The sequence below is a fragment of the Felis catus genome, chromosome A2, assembly GCF_018350175.1.
Source record: "Felis catus isolate Fca126 chromosome A2, F.catus_Fca126_mat1.0, whole genome shotgun sequence".
NCBI lineage: Eukaryota > Metazoa > Chordata > Mammalia > Carnivora > Felidae > Felis > Felis catus.
Window position 1 is genome coordinate 168,100,633 of NC_058369.1, and position 24,781 is coordinate 168,125,413.

Sequence of the window (24,781 nt, forward strand, 5' to 3'; positions counted from 1 at the left end):
GGAAGCAGGTCTTTGATCTTTCCGAGCTGTTCACCGCACCCTTAGTATTTGTGGGTGACGGAGGGAGAGGTTCTGAAAGGGTTCTTGGCCGGAAGAACTCGGCATCGCATTTCCATATTCTTGACCTCCATCGGGATTTTATTGCAGCTGATTTTAGGTGAGACCTGAGTGGGGAGCTCTCTGAACCTTCTTGAATTCTGCTATTTTCCTGGGATCCAGGCTTAATGTGCTCGCGGAAAGGATAGTTCCCAGATCCCACCGCTTGTGGGAAAAGGCCCGCAGGTTCCAGAAGGTGATTTCCCGAGTTATAACCGGCACACGCTGGCTGACACCGGCCTCGGGCCACATGGCACCAGGTGACGGTGGCCCAGCATTTCCTTTGAGTTTTTTGCGAGGTGAGAAGGACCCCAGCTTTCATAAGCCCTATTTTGTGAGACACTCACCCCATCAGAGGTTCTCCTGTTTAATCTTCCTCTTGCGAGCCCAGCTCCCCACCTTACACCTTCTTTTTTCTCGCTCACACTATTAGACCACGGGTAGGAAGATTACAAACACTTTCTGGGTCACAAGGACTGTGTGCCATCAGAGGACTTTTCAAACAGTTCCCTGTGTCAGACAAACTGGCCTCCACATTTAATGGGGTAACTTTACACGGAATCCCAAACCTCTGGGACAAAAATGTTACTGCTTGGAGACATGTCCACAGTTTGTCAAGATAGCTTAAATATTTTCTGCAGTGTTTTCTCATCGAATTGTCAACGCCCCGAGCTCAGGAAAGTGATTTCTAGAAATATAGATCATCTGGGATGCTCTGCAACATAATGGGGTTTTGCTAATAACCACAAGAGCACTTCGTGTCTTCAGGAGATGATTTTGGCTACCATCCACAAAGCCTTTAGGAAAGCCTGGAGGAGCTTTTGCTGAACTGGGAGGCAGTAAAATGGAACAGGCACCGGACTTGATTTTGAAAGACTTCTTAACAATGTAATAAACAACAAGGATTGGTCCTCACGTAGCTGCTTCTTGGTTGTACTTCTGGGCAAACCACCCAACCTCACCCACCTTTAATTCACTACTACGTAAACTGGGAATCACAGTACGTATTTCTGAAGGTGGTTCTGAGGGTTGACTGGGTCAGTATGTGACATACACTTTGTGAATTATAAAGTGTGAACAGGCAGAAAGGATGGTGATCATGGTGGGTATCAGCTTTTCACTAGAAAAAGAGGGAATCTCTTGCGGGTGCCTGGGTGGCTCGGTTGGTTGAATGTCTGGCTTCGGCTCAGGTCATGATCTCAAGTTCGTGGCTTTGAGCCCCGCGTCGGGCTCTGTGCTGACAGCTCGGAGCCTGGAACCTGCTTGGGATTCCGTGTCTCCCTCTCTCTCTCTGCCCCTCCCCTGCTCCCACTGTATCCCTCTCTTTCTCAAAAACAAACAAACATCACAAAAAATTAGAGAAAGAGGGAATCTCTTTAATTCCCTTCCAGATTCCGTGGCTGTACCGCAGTTCTGGGGACACTGCCATTACCTGATCAGCCATGACACGGTACATCTCCACCAATACCAGCCACTGACCGCAGCTTGGATGCAGAATTCAAGGGGCGGTCGCGGCGGCACCTTTACTGGGGACACACCGTTGCTGCAAGCGAGTGTAGTGACACCGTCACAAATGCCACCAGAGACACGACTAAGAGGAAGCACCGTCAAACACGTGGTTCGTGGTTTCCAAGTTGTGTCCTTTCACAGGGGTCGGTGGTCTTCCGAAAGCACTCGGCTTCTGCGTCGTGTGGATAGAACCGACACGTGCTCAGGCTGCCATGAAATCAGGGATGGTCCCAGAACCCAGCCCCTTCCCCTCTACTGGCTGCCTTCCGTTGACTCCTGCGTAGGGAGCGAGAAGTTTGATGGCCAGTCTTGACAAGAGGAATCACTGGAAAAGGCCAGCGCAGAGAAGGTGAGACATCCGGCGACTACTTAGAAAGATGTTTTCCAGCGCGGGGAGAGGAAGGTCACAGCCTGCGGTGCTGCTGGCTCGGCGCCCTCGGCCCGAGCCATGACCGGAGAGGTTTCAGGGCTTTGGTTTAGTGTCAACATCAAGGGCAGTTTCCAGGATCACCAGGGAGACAGTCCCACTTCTTACAACTACTGTTTCACCACATTCAACAGGCCAACGTCCACCCTTCGATGCCGGCAGGAAGTGTTGCCGCCTGCCTCCCGACGCCGGGACGATGGAGCGTGCGGACTCGTCCAGGGCCGTGTGGACCCGGGCCGCAGAGCTGGGGTCCCCGCGGTTGGCTCGTCCGGTGCCTCCTGGGTCCCAGCTGCCGCAAGCGCCCCGCCAAATCCACGTAGAGGGGCCGGCTAGAGCCTGGGGGGACCGCGAGTTCAGCTCGGTGAAGCGTCCGAGACACCGCGTGTTCCTTCACGCTCTTACCAGCGGTGCGGGCGGCTGCATTAGTATCAAAGCGAGCAGTGCAGACGAACCCCCAGTGCCAAATGCTAACACTCAGATGGATCGGGACCATGGACCAGTCAGCGAGACACTCAGCATGATGCCCCCTCAGTCACCGTCTACGGGCGCCGTTAACGTCGCGGCGTCCTCACAGGTGTCTGGAGACCTCCACCGCTTTGCGGTACGATATGAACCGAGTAGAAAGCGCCCCGGCGAAACTTCGTTTTACCCCAGGAGCAAACGTCCTCCCGCTGCGGCTGAGGCGTATGAAGGAAGGCTGGGGTTTGGAAAGGCCCAGTTTCTGTGCGTGAAGCTTTGTTTCCACTCCTTTCTTTACCCTGGCGCCTCTCGCCACGTTACTTGACCGACGTGACCATCAAGCCTTCCGCGAGAGCGCACGCCCGCTGCCCGTCCCCGTGACGGGCCTGTGGCTGGTGTCGTGAGGTCGGCTGGGAGAGAACAGCCTTTAAAAGCCAGGAGAAAGCTGTTTCAGCTGCCTTTTGGGGAAATGGGGACCTATTCTCTCTTTGAAAATAAACATCTCATTAACGCAGTGGAGGGAATGTTTCTGTTGAATGCTTGAATTCCAAGCACAAAGTACGAAAAATGAAGGCAGAGGCTCGATGGGGTCAGGGGTGCCGCTCGGCTCGCACGGCCACGGCCACGGCCACGGCTTCATCAGGAGGGGCTGTGCGCCTGTCTCTGCAGAGCGCCGCGCCCGACACGCTTGCACGTAATTTACCGTGCAGCGGGCATGTTAAGATATTCGAAGTTCAAAATCAGAAATCCGGAATAGTTACAGCTCCAGGACAGATCTGGCTAAACGATCCGAGGACAGTTTTGTCATTTCTCAGCGTAGACAAGAGGTGCTGGGAGCCGGACTCCCGAGCCCCACGGCTGTATCCCCACTGCCAGCAGACGCACACAACAGGAGCACACGGTGCGGCCCCGCACCCGGGCAGCCCCCCCCACCCCGGCCCACGCAACCGCTCTGGGACGGCTGGTCTCACGGCAGGCTAACGCTCGTACCGTGCCCCTCTAAACGCACAGCGGAGACACGCACGTTGTCCTTAAAAACAGCCCCGCCTGCAGACCCAGAAAGGGCTCGAAGCCTGTGCTGTCAGTGTGCAGCTTCCTGGGGAAAAGCAAACACGGTTTGGGGCGTGTGCATGAAAAGCCTGAGCAAGCCTGCACGAGGAATGAACGAAGGGCCACGCGGTTCTCCTCCTTTTTTGACAGTTAAAAAATCGCCTCCACGGAAATCCGTTTGAGGAGGGAACATTCCACATGTCGCTCGCCCTGGGCAGCCCGGCCTGCAGGGGCTTTGCGTGGGCAGCAGAAGCGGTTTCCCCACAAGTGTGAGCCAGCGTCGTTGCCCCCAAAGTCTTCCCCCAAAAGCTCTGAGGACCAGCCCAGGGGCCCCTGGAAACTTCTCAGGGCTGTCCGCACGTGACCCAGAAATGCCCTGCCCCCCGCGACCCGGCAGCCTGCGGTGGTAGAAATGTGCTCGTTAACGTGGTGGAGAAACCCTCAAATACCGCCAAATGGAGCCTTCATCAGAGGAAGTCCCAGCTTACACTCCGTTCAGGCACAGAGGGGAGTCAACACAGTGACAGATGCAGCCCGGAAGGGACAGAAAAGCAAGCGTGCTGGTTTTGAGGCTGTGACACGGAATTCCCTGTGTCATTTAAAACCCTTTCGTAATCGAAAAATGAAACACAAAAATGCAAGAACTAGAAAGACAAACAAAAGCTCTCAAGAAAACATCATGTTTTTCCAAGAACTTCCGGGAAGCCCCCTCCACCCCGACCGACGTGCTTCTGGAGGGGCAGAGGGACAGCAAGGCGCAGGGACCGGCGAGGGGACACAAACACCAGTTAAGTCTTGATGACGTAGCACTTAACCAATGGGGGGCATCACTATAATTTTACCATGGTTTTGGTCTTGGTATTCTGCATCTAGCACAAAGTCCAGAATCGCAAGAAACCATACGGACGAAAGAGAGGTCTTGAACAGGGACGGAAGCCTGCAGGGCGTTTCCCGGAATCGGGAAATAACTAACACGGCCGCAGGGTCATCTTTAGCGGGTGCTGGACAGAGACGGGGGCACGCTGAGACACCTGTGCGGGCGCTGGAGACACAGGCTCGTCAAATAAGTCCGTGGCTTCCGCTACCCTTTACCTGACAGATTTGCAGAAGAAGAAAGTCGCAATTTTATGAAGACTTACGACGAAAACTTGGATGGAAAGTGTCGATGATGAACACATTCTGTCCCAGAAAGGTTCTAATTCATCAACTGGGAGAAGTAAGCAGTCCTGTCCTCCTTACCTCTGACTAAACAGGAGGAGGGGAGGCGGTTTGTTTTCTGCGGGGCGTCGTCTAGCCCGACCTGGTGCTCGGGTGTGCGCGTGGGGCCCCAGACGCGGTCTTTGCGGGGGGACAAAGACGGGAGCCGCGTGCGGCGGCTCTGCGTTTCAGGCGGTCATTCCTCAGGCAGCTCAGCGAGCTTAAGCAAACGGTTTTATGAATCTTATCACCTTATTTAACATCTTAAAGATCAAGGTTATGTGAGCACAGGTTAAGGCAGAAAGATGAAACCTTACAAGCGATGGAAAATAATTGAGAGAATTACAGCATCTTTTCTATACGTGTACAGCCGTTAGTGTTTAAATTTAGGGCAGAGAAGTCATGAGTGAAAGCTGGATTTCTCCTCTAATCGTGGGGGAGGGAGGCCACACCTGCACGCCTACTTCAGAGCCCTGCCCCTGTGTTGGCCGTGCAGCGACGTATTCACTCATCACTGACGTTGTTACCAGCATATCAGACCAGCCGGGGCATTTGTGTGCTCTGACCCAGCAAAGAGTCTGTCCTCACGGGGCTGGTTTCTTCTGCTGGAGCACGGGCCACATCCAAATAAACAAACATCACTAGAAAGGAAACTTCAGATAAGTGGAAAGCAGTAAGAACACAGGACACATACTTCATGGATCATTGAGGAGTAGCAGTTGTAAAGCACCTAGAATGTGCCTGCAGCATGTAAACATTCAAATACTTTAGGGAAAAAAAAAGAACACAGACATGAAAAGTGCTGTGAGGCGGGAGGCAGGGGTCCAGACCCCCCGGAAGGGAGGCCCCTCTGAAAAACTGGTTCCCAAGTGCATCCCGCAAGCTGGGAAGGGCTCATCATACAAAAATCGAGGGGTAATACAGGGAGACAGAACAGCCAGGGTGAGGGCCCAGGGTGGGAAGGGGTCCGGCAGGGTCCAGGGACAGAGAGAAGCCCAGGGCGGCCAGAGCAAAGGCAGTGAGGTGGGGTGGTGCCCGGGGCTGGATCCCGAGGGCGCCAGGTGGCCGTGGGCGAGCCTGAGGTCTGCGGTAAGAGCCGTGGGAAGCCACCGGCGCGTTTTAGGCAAAGGAGGTGCGTGACGGTAAAGATGGGTTTAAAACGTCGCTCTCACTACAGGCGGGGACCGAGTGCACAAGATGGGCCGTCTGCACTGGAGATTACAGGGGCCGACGTTCGGGGACAACAGCGGCGGCAGAGGGCACAGAGAAACGGGCAGACGCGTCCTGTATTCTGGAGGCGGAGCTGCCGAGATTCACTAACAGAGCAAATGAGAGGATTTAATCTGCTCATCTGATCATCCAACCTGTTCGTCCTCACACTCCTACATTTCTGCAACCCTTCACTTTGTAAAATATTCTGGAATTCGTTCAGCCCTTTGTCATACGACCACAGCGGAGAAAGGTCCCGCTGTGTTGGTCTGAGCAACGAGGTCATAGCCTTACTTTACCCAAAGGCAAAAGTCTAGGTAAAATCCGAAAAAGTCCATCAACATTCCTGATATTTCCAACAACCTTCGCGCTCTGGCTGCGTGGACAAAACGTTCAGATATTTGATAGCACTGCTTGGTTTTCGTCTTTGCAGGACAAAATCTCACTGAAGTCTGCCCAAAGCACCACGGAAAATTAACGGCCAATAGCTTCACCCAAAATTTAAAATGTAAAATCAGCCGAACAACTAAACTAACCTGGAACCCTTCGATATCTGTATATGCAAACGAGGCCATTCTAAAACGCAGACAAAGGTATTCGAGCGTGTGCGCACCCACGAACACGAGCGCAGCTATGTTAGGAGCCCGTGATCACCAGCCGTCACCCTAGTGAGCAAATTATGCCCTGGTAGGTTGGAAATACCGTGCTGCCTCCTTCAGACCACCCGGGCTCCAGCTATTAAATTACTGCTACAATCATGAGCTGGTTCCCAGATGCCACAAAAAATTCCATGAGACATTCACAATCTGGAGCGGAGCGATAGGACCGGTGCATTAAAGTACATTTTTTTATATTTCAAAGAATGAAAGCAAGAAGACATCAGGTTTGAGCAAACAAGAATTTTTAAGAGAACACGTCTGTACCGCACGGGGCGGAGGGGGGCAGCTCGGAACTTCCAAAGAAACACAACAGAGCCCGAGTCCCGCCTGTCCACCAGCCAGCGCAGGGCTCTAGAACGACCTTCAGCCCAGAACATATGTGGGATTTGCCGCAGGCCCTAGGAGGGACCGTCCCTCCCACACCAACCTTCCAGAGCGTCTAGAAGCCTGAACGTTGGCTTTCTCCTGTTCATAGCGACATGAGTTCTAACCAGATGGCGCTATAAACTTAGTGTTTTAGTCCCGCCATCAAGTCAGCGGGAAAAATCAGGACAACGAAATAAATGTAAGATACATTTTAGGAACTCCCAATAGGCCAATTATTTTTACCCCTTACAGTCTCTCCACTGTCTGGCGTGGAGCCTGGCACAGCCTTGGTGGTCAATAAATATTTGTCGTATGAATCCCGTCTTGAGAATGTGCGACAGCTCCACGGTCTCTAGCTCAGAGCCCCGCGCGGGGGTGGGGTGGGGGGGGTGGGGGGTGGGGGGGGACCAGCGAATTTACGGTGTTGCAGCCACGCAGCGTCTCCAATGAGATCTTTTGGGACAAACGGGCACCAGTGCTTCATTTAACAGTTTTCTCTAACAATATTTACTGTTCGTGATCTTAAATCAAAGGGGCACCCAGCAGGGGGGGAAGGCACAGCTCTACACTGCTAAACAAATTTCCATTTCTTTTAGAATATGCTCCTAGACTTTAATTTTTCCAGCATTGGCTCTTGTCTCTGGCTGGCTTTCGGACTCCCTCACCTCTGCCGGGATATTTGGGAATATTGCGTAATCCATTCCTGGAATGCATGAGCACCTCTGGATCCTATAAAATATTCATTCGCTTTCAAAAATATTTGCACCCTGCTGTCAACGGGGACAAATTCATACGGAGTAGCAGAAAATGGCGATTTTAACGGCAAATGCTTTCCTCAGACCTCTCCTTCCACTAAAACATTTTCTTCAAAATTATTTTCATACGGAAGATTAACAATTTCAACATTAGCTGCTAATCCCCTTTCATTTAAAACTCTGCTGATAAAATCCTTTGCTTGTCATTCAAAGAGTAAGTAATAATTATAGATTTGAGGGTTCCATCTCTGGCTTCATTAATGGTGAATTGCATGGAAGTCTGGGGCGTAAGTCTGCTTTGATACATCTCAAAATGCAATTTTCACAGCTTCCCTGGGCTATGTACAATTAATTATACAGTTAATAAGGGAACTATGTTAATGAAAGGCACATTATTCATCCAGACCACCTGCCTTTACCAAATATCTTTTGTGTGTTTCCCTTCCTTCTGTAATTCTGGTCTACAGACGGTAACAGCAACAACCCCCTCCCCCAGCCCCACACCCGACGATGCGGCGATTTAAAACATCGGTCCGCTGGTCTGTAGCTTCTTCAATTAACACAAGTCTAAAGAAAGACGCCATTCCATTTTAACCTATTTCTACTAATTTCCGCCTTCTAAACGTTTAAATAAAATGTCTGCCCGTGGCACTTGAAACTCTCGAAAGAGCTGTCTTCTAAGCAAGCACTTACTCCTAAGGCGTCTGACTTTCATCAACGGGACATCGCCTTTCCGAAAGATGGAAAGTCAGGAGGACGCGCACGGGAACGAAAGCCCCCGACGGGTCCCCTCGCTCTCGCCTTACCGGCCTGGAGCCTCCGTGTTTGGCAATAAGTAAATCATTCCATCTGTAAAATCAAAGTTTGACTACGGTTTAGCGCAGGAAACCGGGGTTACCTTCTATGAAGCAAGTTGATGTCCCTGAGCCTTTGATGTGGAATAGGAATCCGAATAGTCTAACTGGAAAAAGAAGCTGTCTGATAAAGCTACATCTCTGTTTATTTCTCAAAAATTACCCGAACAAGAGGAAAGAATGTGTCTGCAAATAGTTTTACAAGTTTCTATCCATATAAATCAATACACGGTCTTTATTAAATGGGAAGGTAAGAATTTGATTTCAGCCGCAACCGTGTCCCTTTGACAGACGAAAAATACTTTAAGCCGGAAGTTATTCAGGAATCCCATCAATGCACAAAATTCGTCTGGAAAGCGACCTTGGATTCCAAAGCGCTGATGGGAAAGTCAGGGCTACGAGAGGGAAAACGAGTCATGGAAATGCAGGCCTAAGAAAACCAAACCCTGAAAAGGCCTCCTGTTCACAAGTTCCAGCAGGAACACAGGCTGTCTCAAATCAGCAACATCCGCTGTCCCCTCTGGCACTGTGGGGAGCTGACGGGTGACACCCGGCGGACGCGGTGTCGTGGAGAAATCAGGGTGGCTCGTGGGTTGTGTCTCCACCGGCGTTCCGTGGCTCAGGCTGGCTCCTCAAAGTGCTTCCAAAGCGGTTTCTGAAGAGCTGTTTTTCCCTGCCGCGTGCCAGCAGATGCACGTGTCTGGGTGGCCGTCCCCCCCCTCCCCAAAGGGATGATCAATCCAAATGGCCAATTCCAAGTCCTGGTCACAGGAGCAGACTCTCTCCTCCAAGACCCAACACCGCTACCCTCCCCCACCTGACATGAGAGTGCCCGAGGGGGCCGTTTTCGTTTTCGCTGGGAGTGGACAAGAGCGGCTGCAGAGGGGAGGCCCCAGGAGGGGAGAAGGAGGGACCCTGTCTCCCAGCAGCCCAGACAGCCCCGCCCCGGAGCAGTGGGCCTCCCCTAAGAAGGACTTTGTTCTCCTTAGGACTTGACGACTGTCTGATGGGGTGCTGAGGGAGAATGAAGAATTCCAGTGAGTCAGTGGAGGGCACCCTGGAGAGCCTCACAGACGGAACGTTCTCTCCGTATCCAGATGGGAGGTGCTGGGTTCTCAGCATTTACGAGAAAACACCTGCAGAAATTCTGAAGTGCTCACGGACACCAGAGCCGTTTGGTTTTTAATTTCCTAAAGCAACAGGCTACCTGCTGTGAGCAATAAACGGGGGGGGGGGGGGCAGGAAACACAACACTTCCCTTCGCTCGTGGGGGGATGAGGCCCGAGTCCCCGGCGCTCCCCCACCCTGTGGACGTGGACGGAAGCGGGGGCTCGGGCCTCAGCCTCCGTGGCCAGCACTTGGCTGGCAAGCATTCTTTTCTCGGTGCCTCTGAAAGGAGGAGCTCCAAGTAGAGAAGAGAAGTGAGCCCATCTTCCAGAAATTACCTTCCCCTTTTAGCGTGAAAAGCTAGAGATAAGACTATCAACTATACTTTTCATCTTTTTCCAGCTCAACTGCCGATCGTGTGGGGACTGCCTGCCTTATACGCCCCCAGGCTCTCGGGGTCTGACGGGGGAAGGGAGTGTGCTGTCGGCTGTCACCCGCCTGCTCTCTGTCCCCGCGCAGCACAGCCAGGGAGCCCGGAGCCACCCCTGCCACCAGCCGCCTTCATCGCCGCCGCCACACGCGTGCCACCCGGGACTCCTCCGCGGCCACCAGCCGCCTTCATCGCCGCCGCCACACGCGTGCCACCTGGGACTCCTCCGCGGCCACCAGCCGTCAGCAAGCAGGGTCCACCGGGCTGTCCGCCCCACCCGCCGGCCGGGGCTCCCTGCAGCGCGCACCCACAGACGGGCGTGCAAGCGTTTCTGGAGCGAGGTCACCCCTTTGCCAGCAGACAGGAAAGTGGGGGAACCGGCCTGCGTGAGGGCACTGCCTGGCTTCTTTTGACACCAGGTCGCCACCTTTAGATGACTTTCCTTATTACCAGGACATAAAGCTCGTTCTCAGGTGCGATTGTCGAGGTGACGTGAAGTCAAATGGCAGTGCGCCATTCGCTCTGTGTGCCCTTCGTTTAAGCCGCATTAAGTCTTCTGGCCCCGGAGACATGAAGGGTGAGTTGACCCGAAGAGCCTCCCCTACGAGACGTGCAGAAATGTTGGATAGACGGCAGAGTCAGCCTTTCACAAGGTTAAGGGAAACCCTCGGACATCCAGAATGAAGAGCAGGTCAAGTGGGAAGCTCATGACCTTGAGGGAGAGCAGGACAGGCGATTTCCTGGACCTAAAACCCAGGGTCTTGGGTTTTTCTGTCTGTTTGGGGTCTTGGGGAAACCCTGCCGGGCAGGAGGGAAGGAGGTGGATGTGGGAGCCCCCCCACCCCCAGGAACCCCAGAAGACCCCATTCCCAGGGGAAGGGCCTGCTCATGCCACAACGAAGCGTATCTGTTCCCACCTGGATTCAGAATGGGAAGGCGTTTGGACCACAGGCCTCATCTAGGACTGAGGCTGGAAGTTACAGTATGTGGGTGGTCTGAAAATCTCCAGGTAAGGAATTGATAAAAAGATGGTCCTGGTTTAACGGTAGTCCAGAGTGTCTGGCCAAGGGACCTCAGAATCTCTCTCGAGTTAAACACCCCCAGCGCGGCTATACAAAATTATGAGAGATAGAAATTACAGAACCCACCAGACAAGAAACCCTCATAAGCAAGTCAGCAAACACATCAAAGAGCCCAATCAGATTCATAAGAACCTGGATGATAGAAGCATTAGATAGAAACAACCAAGGGGCAGCTGGGTGGCTCAGTCGGTTGAGCGTCCAGCTTCGGCTCGGGTCATGATCTTGCGGTCTGTGAGTTTGAGCCCCGCGTCGGGCTCTGTGCTGACAGCTCAGAGCCTGGAGCCTGCTTCAGATTCTGTGTCCCCTTCTCTTTCTGCCCCTCCCCCACTCATGGTCTGTCTCTCTCTGTCTCAGAAATAAACATTAAACAAAATTTACAGAAAAAAGAAACAATCAAATAATGCATTTATAATGACTGAAGATATTGCAGTGAGGATCGACAGTGTAAGAACAGATTCAAAAAAGAATAAATAGAACAAGTACAAATGAAAAATATACTCCTTGTAATTATTAATGCAGTGGATGGGTCACATGTCGATTAGACACTGTGGAAGAGAAAGACTGCAAATCGGATAACAGACCTGAGGAAGTCGCCTGGGGGGCAGGACGGAGGGACAACGAGAGGAAATGTGGAAGAGACGGGAGGCCACGGGACACCCTATGTGCTCCCACCAGAGGAGAGAACACAGATGGTCACGTGTAAATTGTGAATGGCTGGTCATTTCTGAGAACTGATGTAAGATCGGGACTGTCCAATGTAGGCACACAGTAAAGCCAGAGCAAAATAAGAATAAAATAGGTCTGCACCCAGACAGGGCCCAGGGAGATCCCGGAACAACAAAGGTGTAGGGTTCAGGAAGAAAGTAGAGTGAACCCCAAAGGAACGGCCATTGGGTCAGTTGCAAACAGCCTTCTCAACAGCTGTGGTGGTGTCAAAGAAAACAGCATTTTTAAAGTAATGAGAAAAAATTAACTAGAATTTGACCGTTGGCTAATCTATTATGCAAGTGTGAGAGCTAATTAAAATCACTTTCAGGCAAACACATCAGAGAACACTGGTCTTGACCCTGTCGGTCCCCGGCTCTCTGGCCCACATGTTCTCTCACCTTCCGGCGAGCGGACACAAGGAAGAGAAGAAGCGAATACATGGCCATCGCTTTTCCTGTTCAAGAAACGGTAGCGGTTGCATAAGGATCAAGCACAAACCCGCATGCGGTGTGTGGCCCGTGTGTGTGTGCTAGCCTCCTCTGTCACCCACTGCTGGCTCCAGGCCTGGGCACTGATTCGGGGACTCTGACAAGGGGTCCCCTTGCCCACTCTGTCTCCCGCCCACCCCAGAGCGCTGCTCCCTCCTTGACCAAGACGGCGCCCGGAACCCCTCGGGGCCAGCGCCCCTCCTCAGTCTCCCCCGCCACCCCACACCTTCATGAAGGATGAAAAGACTTCTGGCGAAAGAGCACGATTTGGCATTTGGCCACGCCCAGTGTTTCCTAGATATTAACCCCTTTCTCCGCTTCAGATAGGTGGTAAACTTCTCAGGGGCGAGACACGTACCATCTGCTTCTCTTGGGCATTCGGACAATTTAATTCACGGCCTGGTGTACGTGAGAGCTGGGCTAGATGCTGAGGATACACAGGTGGGCAAAAGTCAGTGAATGCTCGCCCATGTGCGGCTTATTTGTGGAACCATGGGTTTCGCGCAATTTCAAAAACTCCTTCTTATATATTGTTAATTTTGCACACTGATTTGTACATGACAACCCTATTACTCCATCCTGGGCCTGCAGGACTCCTGCCGCCTTTCCACTCCCCTGACCCTGTCTGCACACCTGGAAGGTCTACGGGCAACCGAAGGGGCCAGAAGGACACATATCTTCTTGTGGCTTTTCCTGCCAGGTTGATCTGGGGGAAGACCGAGGAGGTCACTGCACACTCAGGAAATATTTCCCGTGAACATATACATGAATAAACACGTTCCACACCCTACTTTGGGTATCAGTTTTAATTTCTTCGCCTCACAGACTTACTAATTATCAAATTTAGCATTTGATTATTTAATTCAACAAATATAATTGGACACCTGACTTTACTCACGATGTTTTACCCAATTTACTCATGACAAGAAATCCTAACAAGCTGGGAAAACGTTCTAGCATCATCCTAGCATTTTAAACAGTAAAGCAGATTTTTAAAAATAACAAGGCAAATCACACCCCCCCCATCAAAAGTACAATAAATAACCCACTCCCCACAATAAAGACTGAACAACAGAAGTGACAGTCCCTGTCTTGTGTCAAAACCAAGCTACTGAGAGTGGCCAGTGTCCCAGCTGCCGAAGGAGCCTCTGGGCACCTCAGGAGCTGGCCATGGGGTGGGGGGCAAGCACTGTTTCAGCCATGCAGACATGGAGCCCTGTTCCCCCCACTCCAGCAGTGAGGGAACCTTGGGAGGAGACACAGGTGATCTCTCTGACACAGAGCACTTGGCCCTGGGGGCCCAGCACCCTGAACACCTGGCTGAGTCATGCCCCACCCTGTGAGACCCTTCCACAGAGTGGGTGGTCATGACCTGTCCCTCCCATGCTGAGCACCTGTCCCCAGGGCCAGTTCTTGGGTAGAAACCGGTCAGGCCTGATGTAAGAACTGTCATGTGCTGTGTGTAAATGCATGAACACTCCCTGGCCACCTCCCTTCCCAGGGAGCCTCTTGGGGACCTGCCTCCTCTCACAGTGACGGGGACGGGCAGGAGGGTGAGGCTCAGACAGGGGAGCAGAGCCGTGCCTGGAAGCCGGTGGAGACGTGAACGGTTTGCGAGTCTCTCCCTCAGGTCCCGGGCCAGTGCTGGGGCCGGTGGGGGTGGGGGTGCGACAGTATTACCACTCGCTCAGTCCCCACGGTGCACGGAGGACGCGACAGGAGAGACAGGGGCCTGTCATTGCTTCAAGCTGCAGGACACGGGGTAGTTCAGGCACCAGCCCTTGTCATGGGCTCACTGCGCCCCCCACATTCCTGTGCAGAAGCCCCAACCCCCTGACTCAGGACGCAGCCGTATTTGGAAATGAGGCCTTAATGCGGCGATTAAGGTAAAGCGAGGTCGGCGGGAGGGCCCCGATCTGGTGTGACTAGTGTCCTGATAAGAAGAGGGGGTGAGGACACAGACACACAGAGGCACGGCCGGTGAGGACACGGGAGAAGACGACGTCCACGCGTGGGGACGGAGGCCCCGGGGGGCAGCCAGCCCCGCCCACACCGTGATCTCCGACTCCCAGCCTCGGGGACTATGTGCCGGTGCCAGTGTGTTGCTGACCCCTTGAGGCCCAAAGACCCCACGGCAGCCAGGCCCTTGTGCCCCTTCAGGCTCCTCTTACTGATGTCACCACACAGGACGCCCCCTGGCCGGCTCACAGCACTGGCCCGCGATTCTTACGCACGGGAAACACCGTCCTGAGGCATCGAGCCTGCCCACTCGGTAGCTCAGTGTGACTTTTCAGACGGTTCTTTTCTGTTCTCACTGAAACGTATCCACATCGGGCGTTATCAGTGTGCCTCTCTCTCGGAGGGCCTCATCGGTGCACAGAGGAGGGACGAGGGTGACGCGGTGTCACCACGAGGTCGAGTCCGGTGAACTCTCGCTGGTGTCTGTGGTTCGTACCATGAAAACGTGCGGCACGTCTATGCGGCGGGCGGTGGCAGCCCTCGAGGGACACTTCTGGAAGGAAGGGCGCGTAGCTCCCAGACGTAGGAAAGGTTGCCATATCTCACGCACAACAAGAGAAGTGGAAATTAAAGCCGCTTTTGAGCAGCCTTCCCATGCAGCAGTGGGAAAGATGAAGGCCGGCCAGTGCCCAAGGCCGGGGGCGTCCGGGGACACAGGCACCGTGTGCATCATGGTTGGTGGGACGGTCCATCGGTCAGACGTTTTGGCAGGAAGTCTGCCAACATCTCTCGAGATAAGCGGGAGGCATCCTGGGTGACCCAGGGTCTTGCAGAAATTGAGCCTACGATTCCTTTCACGCGGGCTGTGTGCTTGGAACATTCGCGTGCGAAAGCTGCCCGCTACCCTCAGCAGGATAAAACAGAGAAACTGCTGGACATCGAGTCACGGAAAACTACGGGACTGTACGAGTGGTGGCTCCAGGGGAGGGGCCGGCCACCGTCACCGTGAGGACAGTGGCCACCGAGCCGCAGGCCATGGGAGGAGGGCCGCCAGGAGCCACAGAACCAGGTCCTTTTAGGAAGACCGGCGGGTGCCGGTTCTCCAGATGAAGGTGCCCGAGGCCCTGCTCCATCCCGCCGGCTCCCCATGCGCACGTCCCCGGTAGGCAGGGGACTCGCGACACCCTTGGCTGGTGGGAGGCAGCGGGTCAGAGGGGAGTCCGGAGTGGATGCAGGCATACAGGGGGTGGTGCAGGTGGAGTGCTGGGTGCGGCGGGAGATGCGGGGGGCACCCACCTCCCACCTCTCCCCTGCGCACGTGTCCCTTCTCCCCTGCGCACATCTCCCCTCTCCCCTGCGCACACGTCCCTTCTCCCCTGTACACACATCTCCCCTCTCCCCTGCGCACCTCCCCCCTCCCCCATGCACACATCTCCCCTCTCCCCTGCCCCCCTCCCCCCTCCCCTGTGCACACATCTCACCTCTCCCCTGCACACCTCCCCCCTCCCCTATGCACACATCTCCCCTCTCCCCTGCCCCCCTCCCCCCTCCCCTGTGCACACCTCCCCCCTCTCTCCTGCGCACACATCTCCCCTCTCCCCTGCCCACCTCCCCTCTACCCCGTGCACACATCTCCCCTCTCCCCTGCCCACCTCCCCCTCCCCTGTGCACACATCTCCCGTCTCCCCTGTGCACTTCCCCCCTGTCCCCTGCGCACCTCCCCCCTCCCCTGTGCACACATCTCCCCTCTCCCCTGCACACACATCTCCCCTCTCCCCTGCGCACCTCCCCCCCTCCCCTGTGCACATCTCCCCTCTCCCCTGAGCACATCTCCCTTCTCCCCTGTGCACACATCTCCCCTCTCCCCTGTGCACACGTGTCCCCTCTCCCCTGCGCACACGTGTCCCTTCTCCCCTGTGCACACATCTCCCCTCTCCCCTGTGCACACGTGTCCCTTCTCCCCTGCGCACACATCACCCCTCTCCCCTGTGCACATCTCCCCTCTCCCCTGCGCACATCTCCCCTCTCCCTGCACACACATCTCTCGTCTCCCCTGTGCACACATCTCTCCTCTCCCCTGAGCACATCTCCCTTCTCCCCTGTGCACACATCTCCCCTCTCTCCTGTGCACACGTGTCCCTTCTCCCCTGTGCACACATCTCCCCTCTCCCCTGCGCACCTCCCCCCTCTCCCCTGCGCACACGCCCTTCTGCAGCCACCAAACCTACAGCAGGTTGCTCCTCCTTCCTCCCTGGCAGGAAGCCTGCAGTCCCTCCCCTCCCCGTGTTGGGACGTGCATTTTTGTGCACTCTTCCCAGCACTCGGTCTCGTCGCCCTCACCTGGGAAACGGGGCTGACGTCGGCTCCCCCCTCACGGGGTCTGAGCAGCGGCTGCTGCGTGAATGTTCAGTGATGCCCATTCCTGCCTCGTACTCCGAGGGCGAAGGAAATCACACTGCAGATTCACCTTCAACGTGGGCGGAGATGTATTTTTAAGAGACCATCCAGCACCGTTTTCCTGAATTCGGTTTTCTATTCCTTTGGTCGTGATGGGGACAGCACCAAGCCAACTTTCCCTCCGTGTCCCCGCTCCCTGTGCACCAGTCCCCAGCTTTCCAGCCTGTGCAAAAGGGCACTGAGGCTGGGGTAGACGCGTCCTGGCCGCTCCTTGCACACTCTCGCGTGCGTGCGTCCTCTGTTACACCTGCTTCACGGAGGCACCTGTGTCCTGGGGACTCCGGGGACAGTGACCTGTTCTTGGCACCTACTGCGCAGCCATGCTCCTGCGTCCGAGAGCAAATGTGAGATGGAAAGGGTCCTTTTTAACAGCTAAGTTCAAAGGCGATGCCTTCCCTCACAGCGTCTCCCCTGTCTCTCCTCACACGTTCAAGACACTTCAAGACAGGGTGATGTTTACAGTAGTTCCCTGACTTCCCGGGTCACTTGTTTTTCAGAGCCCTGCATGTAGCCCTGAGGGCACACCGCCCTGCTCCCCTGCAGACACTCAGAAGCCAGCCAGGCTCCTCCCTTCCTGTCTCCCTCCTCCCGGATGCCCCTTCCTTCTGCGAATATCACGAATATCACCGCGCCCTGACTGGCTCAAGCTTGTGGGACCCAGACCCAGCACCGCCTCCCTCGGCGCCACGAAGCCTGGGGTCCACAGACCGGCCTCCCAGGACCCCTTTCTTGAGCCGACCCTTCGGTGCCCCAGCAGGGCAGTTCTGATGCCCCTGGTCTGAGCAGGAAGACCAGCTCATTGGGTGGAGTGTTTATTTCTAGAGTTCTCTTCCCATGGCTTCCAGGCAGGAGATCACAGCGCCTTGCACAGGCAGCCCTGGATGCTACAGCAGAAAGTGACCAGGAGACCAAGAGGGGACTCCTTCCCCAGCTGAGCCTGCGTCCCCCAGGCCAGCCTCACCCTAGGCCGACTTGCTTCCCAGGAGAGCCCGGCCCTCACGTGGGCCCCGCCCTCAGTGGGCCCCGCCCCCAGGCGAGCCCCGCCCCCAGGTCCGCTGCTCCTGAAGGTGCTCTGACGCGAGGATCGACATTTGGCTTAACTTCCCGTGGCACTTATGCCTTCGAACGTGCGTCCCATCCTTTGCTGAAGAAAACGTTCCGATTTTGCACACTGGCCGCAGGTTGTAGTGACGAGTATGCTCTCCAGATAACTTGGCTCTTCCTACCTTGTGGGGTGCTCCTTGCTCCCACCTTGTGCAAACGTAAACAGCCCTGCTGTGGATTCCATTCTACCCGTAAGGCAGAATGTCACAACTGCCCGAGGTGCGGGGAGCGGCGGAATATCCGAACGGTTGGCGCCTGGGATTTGCCTGGACCCTGCATAATTTATCTGATGGTCTTTGAATCCTTCGCGTGTAGTTCAGGAAGATCATCGTGTAGCTGTCTGATAAACACTGAAGTTTCCTTACGGAGGGTCGAGTTGACTGATCACCGCAGAATTATCTTTCTTGTAGGCTTAATGAGTTAGAAGGTCAGGCGTTCCAGCGCCTTCCTGAGGTTCTGACACACGCAGGTTTCTACAGGTTGTGCTTGGGAGGGGGAGGGCCATTTGTGAACCAATAATGGAGCTCCAGTTACTGTTGGCCATGACTCTGGTCCAGCCAGAGTGTGCTCCATGGCCTTCCCCATTCCCTATGGGAACGGACTACGGTTTCAGCGCCTAAAAGAGGAATCATTTTATCTGCTTTGAGTGAGAAGTTTTGTAAAAATGCTAAGTGGTTCACTTATGCCAATGGCCCCAGGCCTCTGGGCTCTGCACAGGGGAAGTGCTTGGGATGAAGATAAGTGTGTGTGTGGGGGGAGGAACGATGACACAGGGCCTGAACCCACGTGTCAAGCTGGGTCAAGGCGGAAGGAAGGACGACACAGGGCCTGAACCCACGTGTCAAGCCGGGTCAAAGGACAGTCAGGACTCCTGCATGAGGCAGCAAGTGCTGAGAGCCCCATGCACAAGCAGGTGGACTGAGCACAGACCGTGTTTCCCCCAAGGGTCAGGACGTGGGAGGAAAGGCTGGGCAGGAACCAGGAGCGGGGATGTGGGAGGGGTGGGCTGGCTACCGGAGCCCCTCCCAGGAGGCGGGTCGTCGTGGAAGAAGGTTCTGGTCAGGAAGGGGAAGGGACCTCCCCAGTTACCCAACTGCAGTTCCTTGATCTTGGACGTCCAACCCCCAGGATTCTGGGAGACACATTTCTGCTGTTATGGCCCCCAGTTTGCGGTATTTTGTTGTGGCAGCCGGAGCGGACCAAGCTGCCGGCTTTCTGGGGGTCTCACCAGCCTATATTGTCGATGAACAGACAAGGAAACTTTCCGCAAAATTAAGTTTTTAAAGACAGCCGACACAACTTTCGGGGCCCGTCCCACGCTGACACTGGGGACATAGACCAGACCATGAAAACCACTGCCCTGATCTGGGGGTGTGTCGGCCGCCGCACAGGGCTCTGCTTCTCATAGCCCGAATCCGAATCCGGGAGGAGAACAATGGCTAGCGGCTTAGCGCGTCAGCTCTACAAGCAGGAAATAGGAGGCGGTGTCCCACCTTCAGAAGAAAGCCATTACGTAAGAGGGGCTGAATCAGGAACAGTTCTCTTAGACTCAGACACAGCCTCTCCGCGCACGGGCCTCGAGGACGACACTCGGTTTGGGAAGAGACAGGACAGGGACAGATTCGTCCCCCGACACACAGGAGGGAGGGTCCCACGGTGGGGGCTTCCGCTCCAGGGTCTCCAGGGTCTCTTCTTACGAAAGAGCTGGGCTCTGAGCCCCCACCTCTGCCCCCAGGCACTTTTAATCAGAAGCAGGAGGGGAGGGACATTTGTCTACCCAAGCCAGACGCTGGTCTGGACGACAGCAGTGCACACAGTAGGCACCCACTGAAAGCAAGACAAGCAGGATGGAATCCTGAGTAGGTGTGTGGGGGCCACGCGGTCTAGGCAGAAGACTGGGAAGACCCCGGCATCCGCACATCCTCATCCTGCCTTAAACGAGGAGGACTGGGTCAGCACAGCCCGGACATCCTGGGTCTTCGTCTCCGGCTGGCCAGCTGCCCGACACGGTCAGGTTTGTTGCTGACGGTTCTGAAGCGGCCGGGTGTGTGACGGATGGGACGCGGGGGCGTCGTAAGCCCCGCCCTCCCCGCCCCCACTCGCTCCCCTCCTGGTGGACGTGGGCACGGCCCTTCCCGACAGCACGGACGGCGGGCCTTACCAGGACCATGTGGCCGGTGGAGATGTCCATGTGGGGCTGCACCGGCTCCTCCGACCAGGATGACGTGCTGCTCCGGGCGGAAGGGCTGGGCATCGGCCCGTCGCTGAACTGGGACGAGACGCTGTTGATGCGGGTCGTGTGCGGGCCCTCCGGGCGCTCCGACGTGCGCGTGGCCATGCGCTGCCGGCACAGCTCCTGGGGGACGGTGAGGGCAGGTTAGTGTGGCCTCCCCCCTGAGCCCTGCCCGGCCCGAGAGCCGAGGGGCTCGTGGGGCTCTCCCCTGCAGCCATGCACACGCACACACAGATCACACACACGGATGCGCACACCCGGCCACACACGCACAGACACATAAATACTCAATACGCAGACATGTACACAGACAGATACACACATATAGGTGGGTACACGTGCCCACAAGACACAGATACACACACAGATTCAGGCAAAAGGGCCACTGGACCGAGCCCTGCGGCGACACTGGACCACCCGCAGAACCATGCCACGTGCAGGCTGAGCCAGGCATCTTTCTTTCCTCTTCAGAAGATGGGTCACAGAGGCAGAGAAGAGTGTGCGCTGTGCTCTAAGCTTGGTACCATGGTCAGGCGTTGGGGGGAACCGCCTCTGTGTGGTTCTTCCCGTTTTTCCCCAAACGATGCCCAAACGGTTAAGAGCCCCCACAGGAGATAATAAACGAAATCACATACGAAAAGGGAAGTACGCGGTTCATGGAAAAGGGTTTGCTTCCTTGACCAGACCCCCAAAGACAAAGTTTCCAGATCTAAAGGAAAATCTCGGGACAACGGCCAAACGGAGCTTCTGTCTGGCCATCGCAGGGTCCTCGCCGTCGCCACGCAGGGCGGACACGGCGCTCAGAGACGGGGGCACCTGGTGGAGTCGCTCACTAGCTGCTGGCTGTCATTGGACAGTCGGCCGGGACGCCCCCCACTTCTCACTAGCACAATAACCGTGCAAGGGCTCTGGCGTCATGATCTCACGAATTCCATCCTTCGCTCCCTGAAAATATCACTGTCACTTGAGCCATCAAAATAAAATGATATCGAGACTGTAAGGGAATCTGAGCCCAAGAGGGGAATTAAACACACGTTCACGGGACAAGACGCCGGGGAGCGGCAGGGCTCCCACGTGCTCCTCCCTTCCTGGAGCTGGTGCCCAGCCGTCCCTACCAGCCCCACGCACCAGGGCAGTGGCTGATGCCCACAGAACGCTCACACGTTTTCCTGAACCTTCCACGTGGCTGCCATCTTCCTCAGTGTTAGAGAGCTTCAGAAGGCCGCCGCCACCGTAGAGAAGAGACCTCTCTGGGCTCAGCTCCCCGGGGGAGGCACGGCACGTGGGCCTGGAGCTGGGTGGCCGCGCCGCTGGGACAGGTGCGCTGAGGGGAGCCCCACGGGCCACACCGCACGAGCCCTCTGCCCGCCAGAGCCGTGGGTCTCGGGGAGCAGGGCTGTGGGGGTCCCGAGGAGCGGGGGTAACGTCAGGTACGAGGCCACTGTGAGGACGGCAGAGGATGGCAGGGGAGCCACTGTGCGTCCCCTGCGTCTGCCCACACGTGGTTTTTACACGATGAGTCTGTTTAAAAACCCAGCCAGGTTTTCTCACAATCTTGAAAACAAACAAGCCCCAGACACAACGGGTAATTTTAATAAGGTAGATGGTGTCAGTAACCCCTTCTTTCCCGTGGGTGAAGTTCGCCTGCAAGAATAAGCAGTACGTCCGACCGAACCTCAAGGCCACGCCACCGCAGGCCAGGAGGGCGCCAAACATTCCTCCGGGAAGGAGCGCCCCTGGGGAGGAAGGCTCGCGATGGCTGCGGTTTGGTCGCTAAGAGACAAACGTCACAGCAGCTAGGTGACCCCCCAGGACTGTGCGGGGATCGGGGACGACCACTCTCTCTCTCTGCTCGAGGGAGACCGCGCAATCTCGGGCGGGCGGGCACATCACGCGAGGCCTCCGGCTCGAGCGTTTCCACTTTAAAAACGGAAGTACTCATCTTGTGACCGTGAGAGGCCCGTGCGGTGGCCCCCGGAGAAAGTCTTTGGTCATTCCTCAGCAGGTGGTGCAGATGTCAGTGCCACAGAAATGAACAGTCCCAAGGGCCCAGCGAGTTCAAAGACATTTCTAAAGAAACCGCAGAATTTTGGAGTCGGAAGAGGCAGCAGATCGCCGGTGAGACCTCCTCTCTTGGCAGGCGACTCAGCGGCTGGCTGGAGGCTCCGGGGGGGCCGCTGGGGGCTGCGACCTGGGCCCAGCTCGCTGCCGCGCTACTCAGTGCTGGCGCTCCTTGTAGGTCTTTCTTGAAAACAACGCGATTCTCACAGGCAGAGGGAAGGCTCCAAGAAGAGGTGGTCCCAGCCTGCGTCCCAGGGCAGTGCACATCTGCCCTCCGGGCACCTTGGTTGGACAGTGGTCACCCCAAGAGCGAGGGAGCGGCTCTGGCTGGACCTGGGGGGGGGCACCACCTGGGGGGCCCACTGCCGGGTTGGCGGGGGAGTGCCGGGGGCCCAGGCTGCTCCCATCACATTCTGTAGATACAGGTAAAGACACAGGCCGCCTGCTCAGATGGGACTTTGATTTTGAACTGACCGCTGTCCAGTTTCTGTATGATGAACCGAGCCAGCCGCTAAGACCACGCGCCTCCGGTGGGAGGAGAGGGGCGAGAGGTGAGGAGGGGAGGGGAGGGTCACGTAGGAAGTGGGTTCTTGGGTTTGAAGCCACCGCACACCCGAGGGCCTTGAGGCCTCCACTCCGTGGGGGCCCGTCTGACCCTGACCTGGGATGACGGGCGGCCGCAGGCAGCTGTGCTCCCCTTGCGCCCCCAGCCAGGGTGGGACAGACACCAGGAGAGTTCGCCCTTGGGACGCAAACAGCCGGGCGTTCGGCGCTGTCTCGGGAGGGATTCCACCTGGAGTCCGGGGCCCAGGAAACGGCTTCTCCAGAGGCATGGAGACCCGGGCTGTAACGTGTGTTGACCCGTGATTCTTCTCCTCGGGCTCCAAGAAATCGCTCCCCCGTTCACAGCACCTGAGCGACAATGCCTACTTCCCGTCCTCGCCTCGGCACTCACTGGCTGTGTGACCTCAGGCAAACCGCCGAGCCTCCCCGTGTCCCAGTTTCCTCACCTGTGAAACCAACCTCATGGCTCTTGTGGGGACTCAACAAGGTCTCATGCTCAGAACCAGCCTTCAGCACGGCCTGGCACATTATTAGCTATTAGTATTTATCCAGCATCTGGCGGTCCACACGTACCGTTCCTAGATGCCGGGAATGACCGTTGAGGACGACCGGCCGGGCCCTGACCTCCCCGTGCCCATGGTCCAGCCCAGAGCCGTTGGGTGTTTTGGGGAACGGGCGCCGCCGGGCAGGGGCCTCCCGGGTGAGATGCTCCAGATCTGAGGGCACCTTTCGCCGGGCCTCGTGAGGGAAAGCGCAGGCCCAGAGGGGCTAACGCTTCCAAGCGGACAGAGCCCCCGGCAGGACAGAGGGGAAAAATCGGAAAGATGGCCCCGGCCCGAAGCTCTCCAGTGGCGTTCTGCAGGTACGCGCATCTCGAACCTTCGACGTGCCCGCCGCCACCAGCGTTCTGCCTCGGAAGCAAGCGGTGCAAGGCTGGGCGGTCTGTGCGGGCAGAAACGCCAGTCAGAGGCCGAGGCCCCGAGGGGAGCCGCTGTTCACCTGCGGCCACCTTCACCTCTCCTTCACCTCTCGTCACACCGCCCCGCAAGCCCATCGTTGCTGAGACGCGGGCGTCGTGACTGAGGTTCTCACGGGACCCACCCAGGGGCCGGCTGTTCCAGACGCATCCCCGGGGTTTGCGTGGTGGCTTCTGCCGGGCTGGGGTCCGAGCTCTGCCCTGGGAAGGAAGCAGCCACCAGGGGTCGACGCTCCCTGTGCCACTCCTGTGACCTTGGCAAACCACTAACCTTCTCCCGCCGCATCTTCCTACCGTGAGACCCGGGAGAGCACCGCATGCTGACCTGACCCCCCCTTCCCCCCGTCGCGGGGCTGCCGCGTGTGCGTCACGGTAACAGAGGGTGGGCACACACCCGGCGAGGGCCCTGGGACGGCGTGCCGCACGTGGTCCGTGGACTGCGAGGGGCGAGCCCCAGCCACTGGCGCCCCCCACGGTGCCCGTCTGTTTGAAACGTTGGGTCGGATGGACACGCCCACCAGGAGGGGACACAGGCCAGGCTGTTCTGGAACCCCGACTGTGAGCCCTCACGGGTGCAGACCGTGTCCCCCTCTCCCCCTGCTGCCAGGTCAGCTCCATGCGGTTCCAGGAAGCTCCGGATGCCCCCAGGGAGGCTTCTCTGCCCACGGGAGAACTCTCTGGGGGACTCACCGTGAGCCCTTCTAATTAGTGCTTTAGGTTGATTATGGCTTGAAAATTAATGATAGAAATGCTGTATTCTGACCAGACTCTACTCTTACCTTATTTTATAATATTTTTATTTTTTCAAGTTTTATTTTTGAGAGACAGAGAGAGAGAGAGAGAGGGAGAGAGAGAAAGGGTGGAGGAGAGGCAGAGAGAGAGAGGGAGAGCGAGAATCCCAAGCAGGCTCTGCGCTGTCGGCACGGAGCCTGATGCGGGGCTCGATCCCATGAACCGGGAGATCGTGACCTGAGCCGAGATCGAGTTGGACGCTCAACTGACTAAGTCACCCAGGAGCCCCTCCTTATTGT

The 24,781-nt window shown here is 56.3% G+C and overlaps 1 protein-coding gene across 7 annotated transcripts in view; it reads right to left on the reverse strand.

Annotated features, from left to right (window-relative positions):
- The window catches only part of PTPRN2 (protein tyrosine phosphatase receptor type N2), an 801,801-nt gene that overhangs the window by 62,970 nt on the left and 714,050 nt on the right, over positions 1-24,781 (reverse strand). For 6 of the 7 annotated variants that reach the window (XM_023250823.2, XM_023250821.2, XM_045053088.1 and 3 more), the window contains one exon: positions 20,078-20,272. The exons of the other annotated variant lie outside the window; for it this stretch is intronic. In XM_023250823.2, the coding sequence (XP_023106591.2) occupies positions 20,078-20,272 (195 nt within the window). The remainder of the gene's footprint in view (positions 1-20,077; positions 20,273-24,781) is intronic. 7 annotated transcript variants of the gene reach the window in all.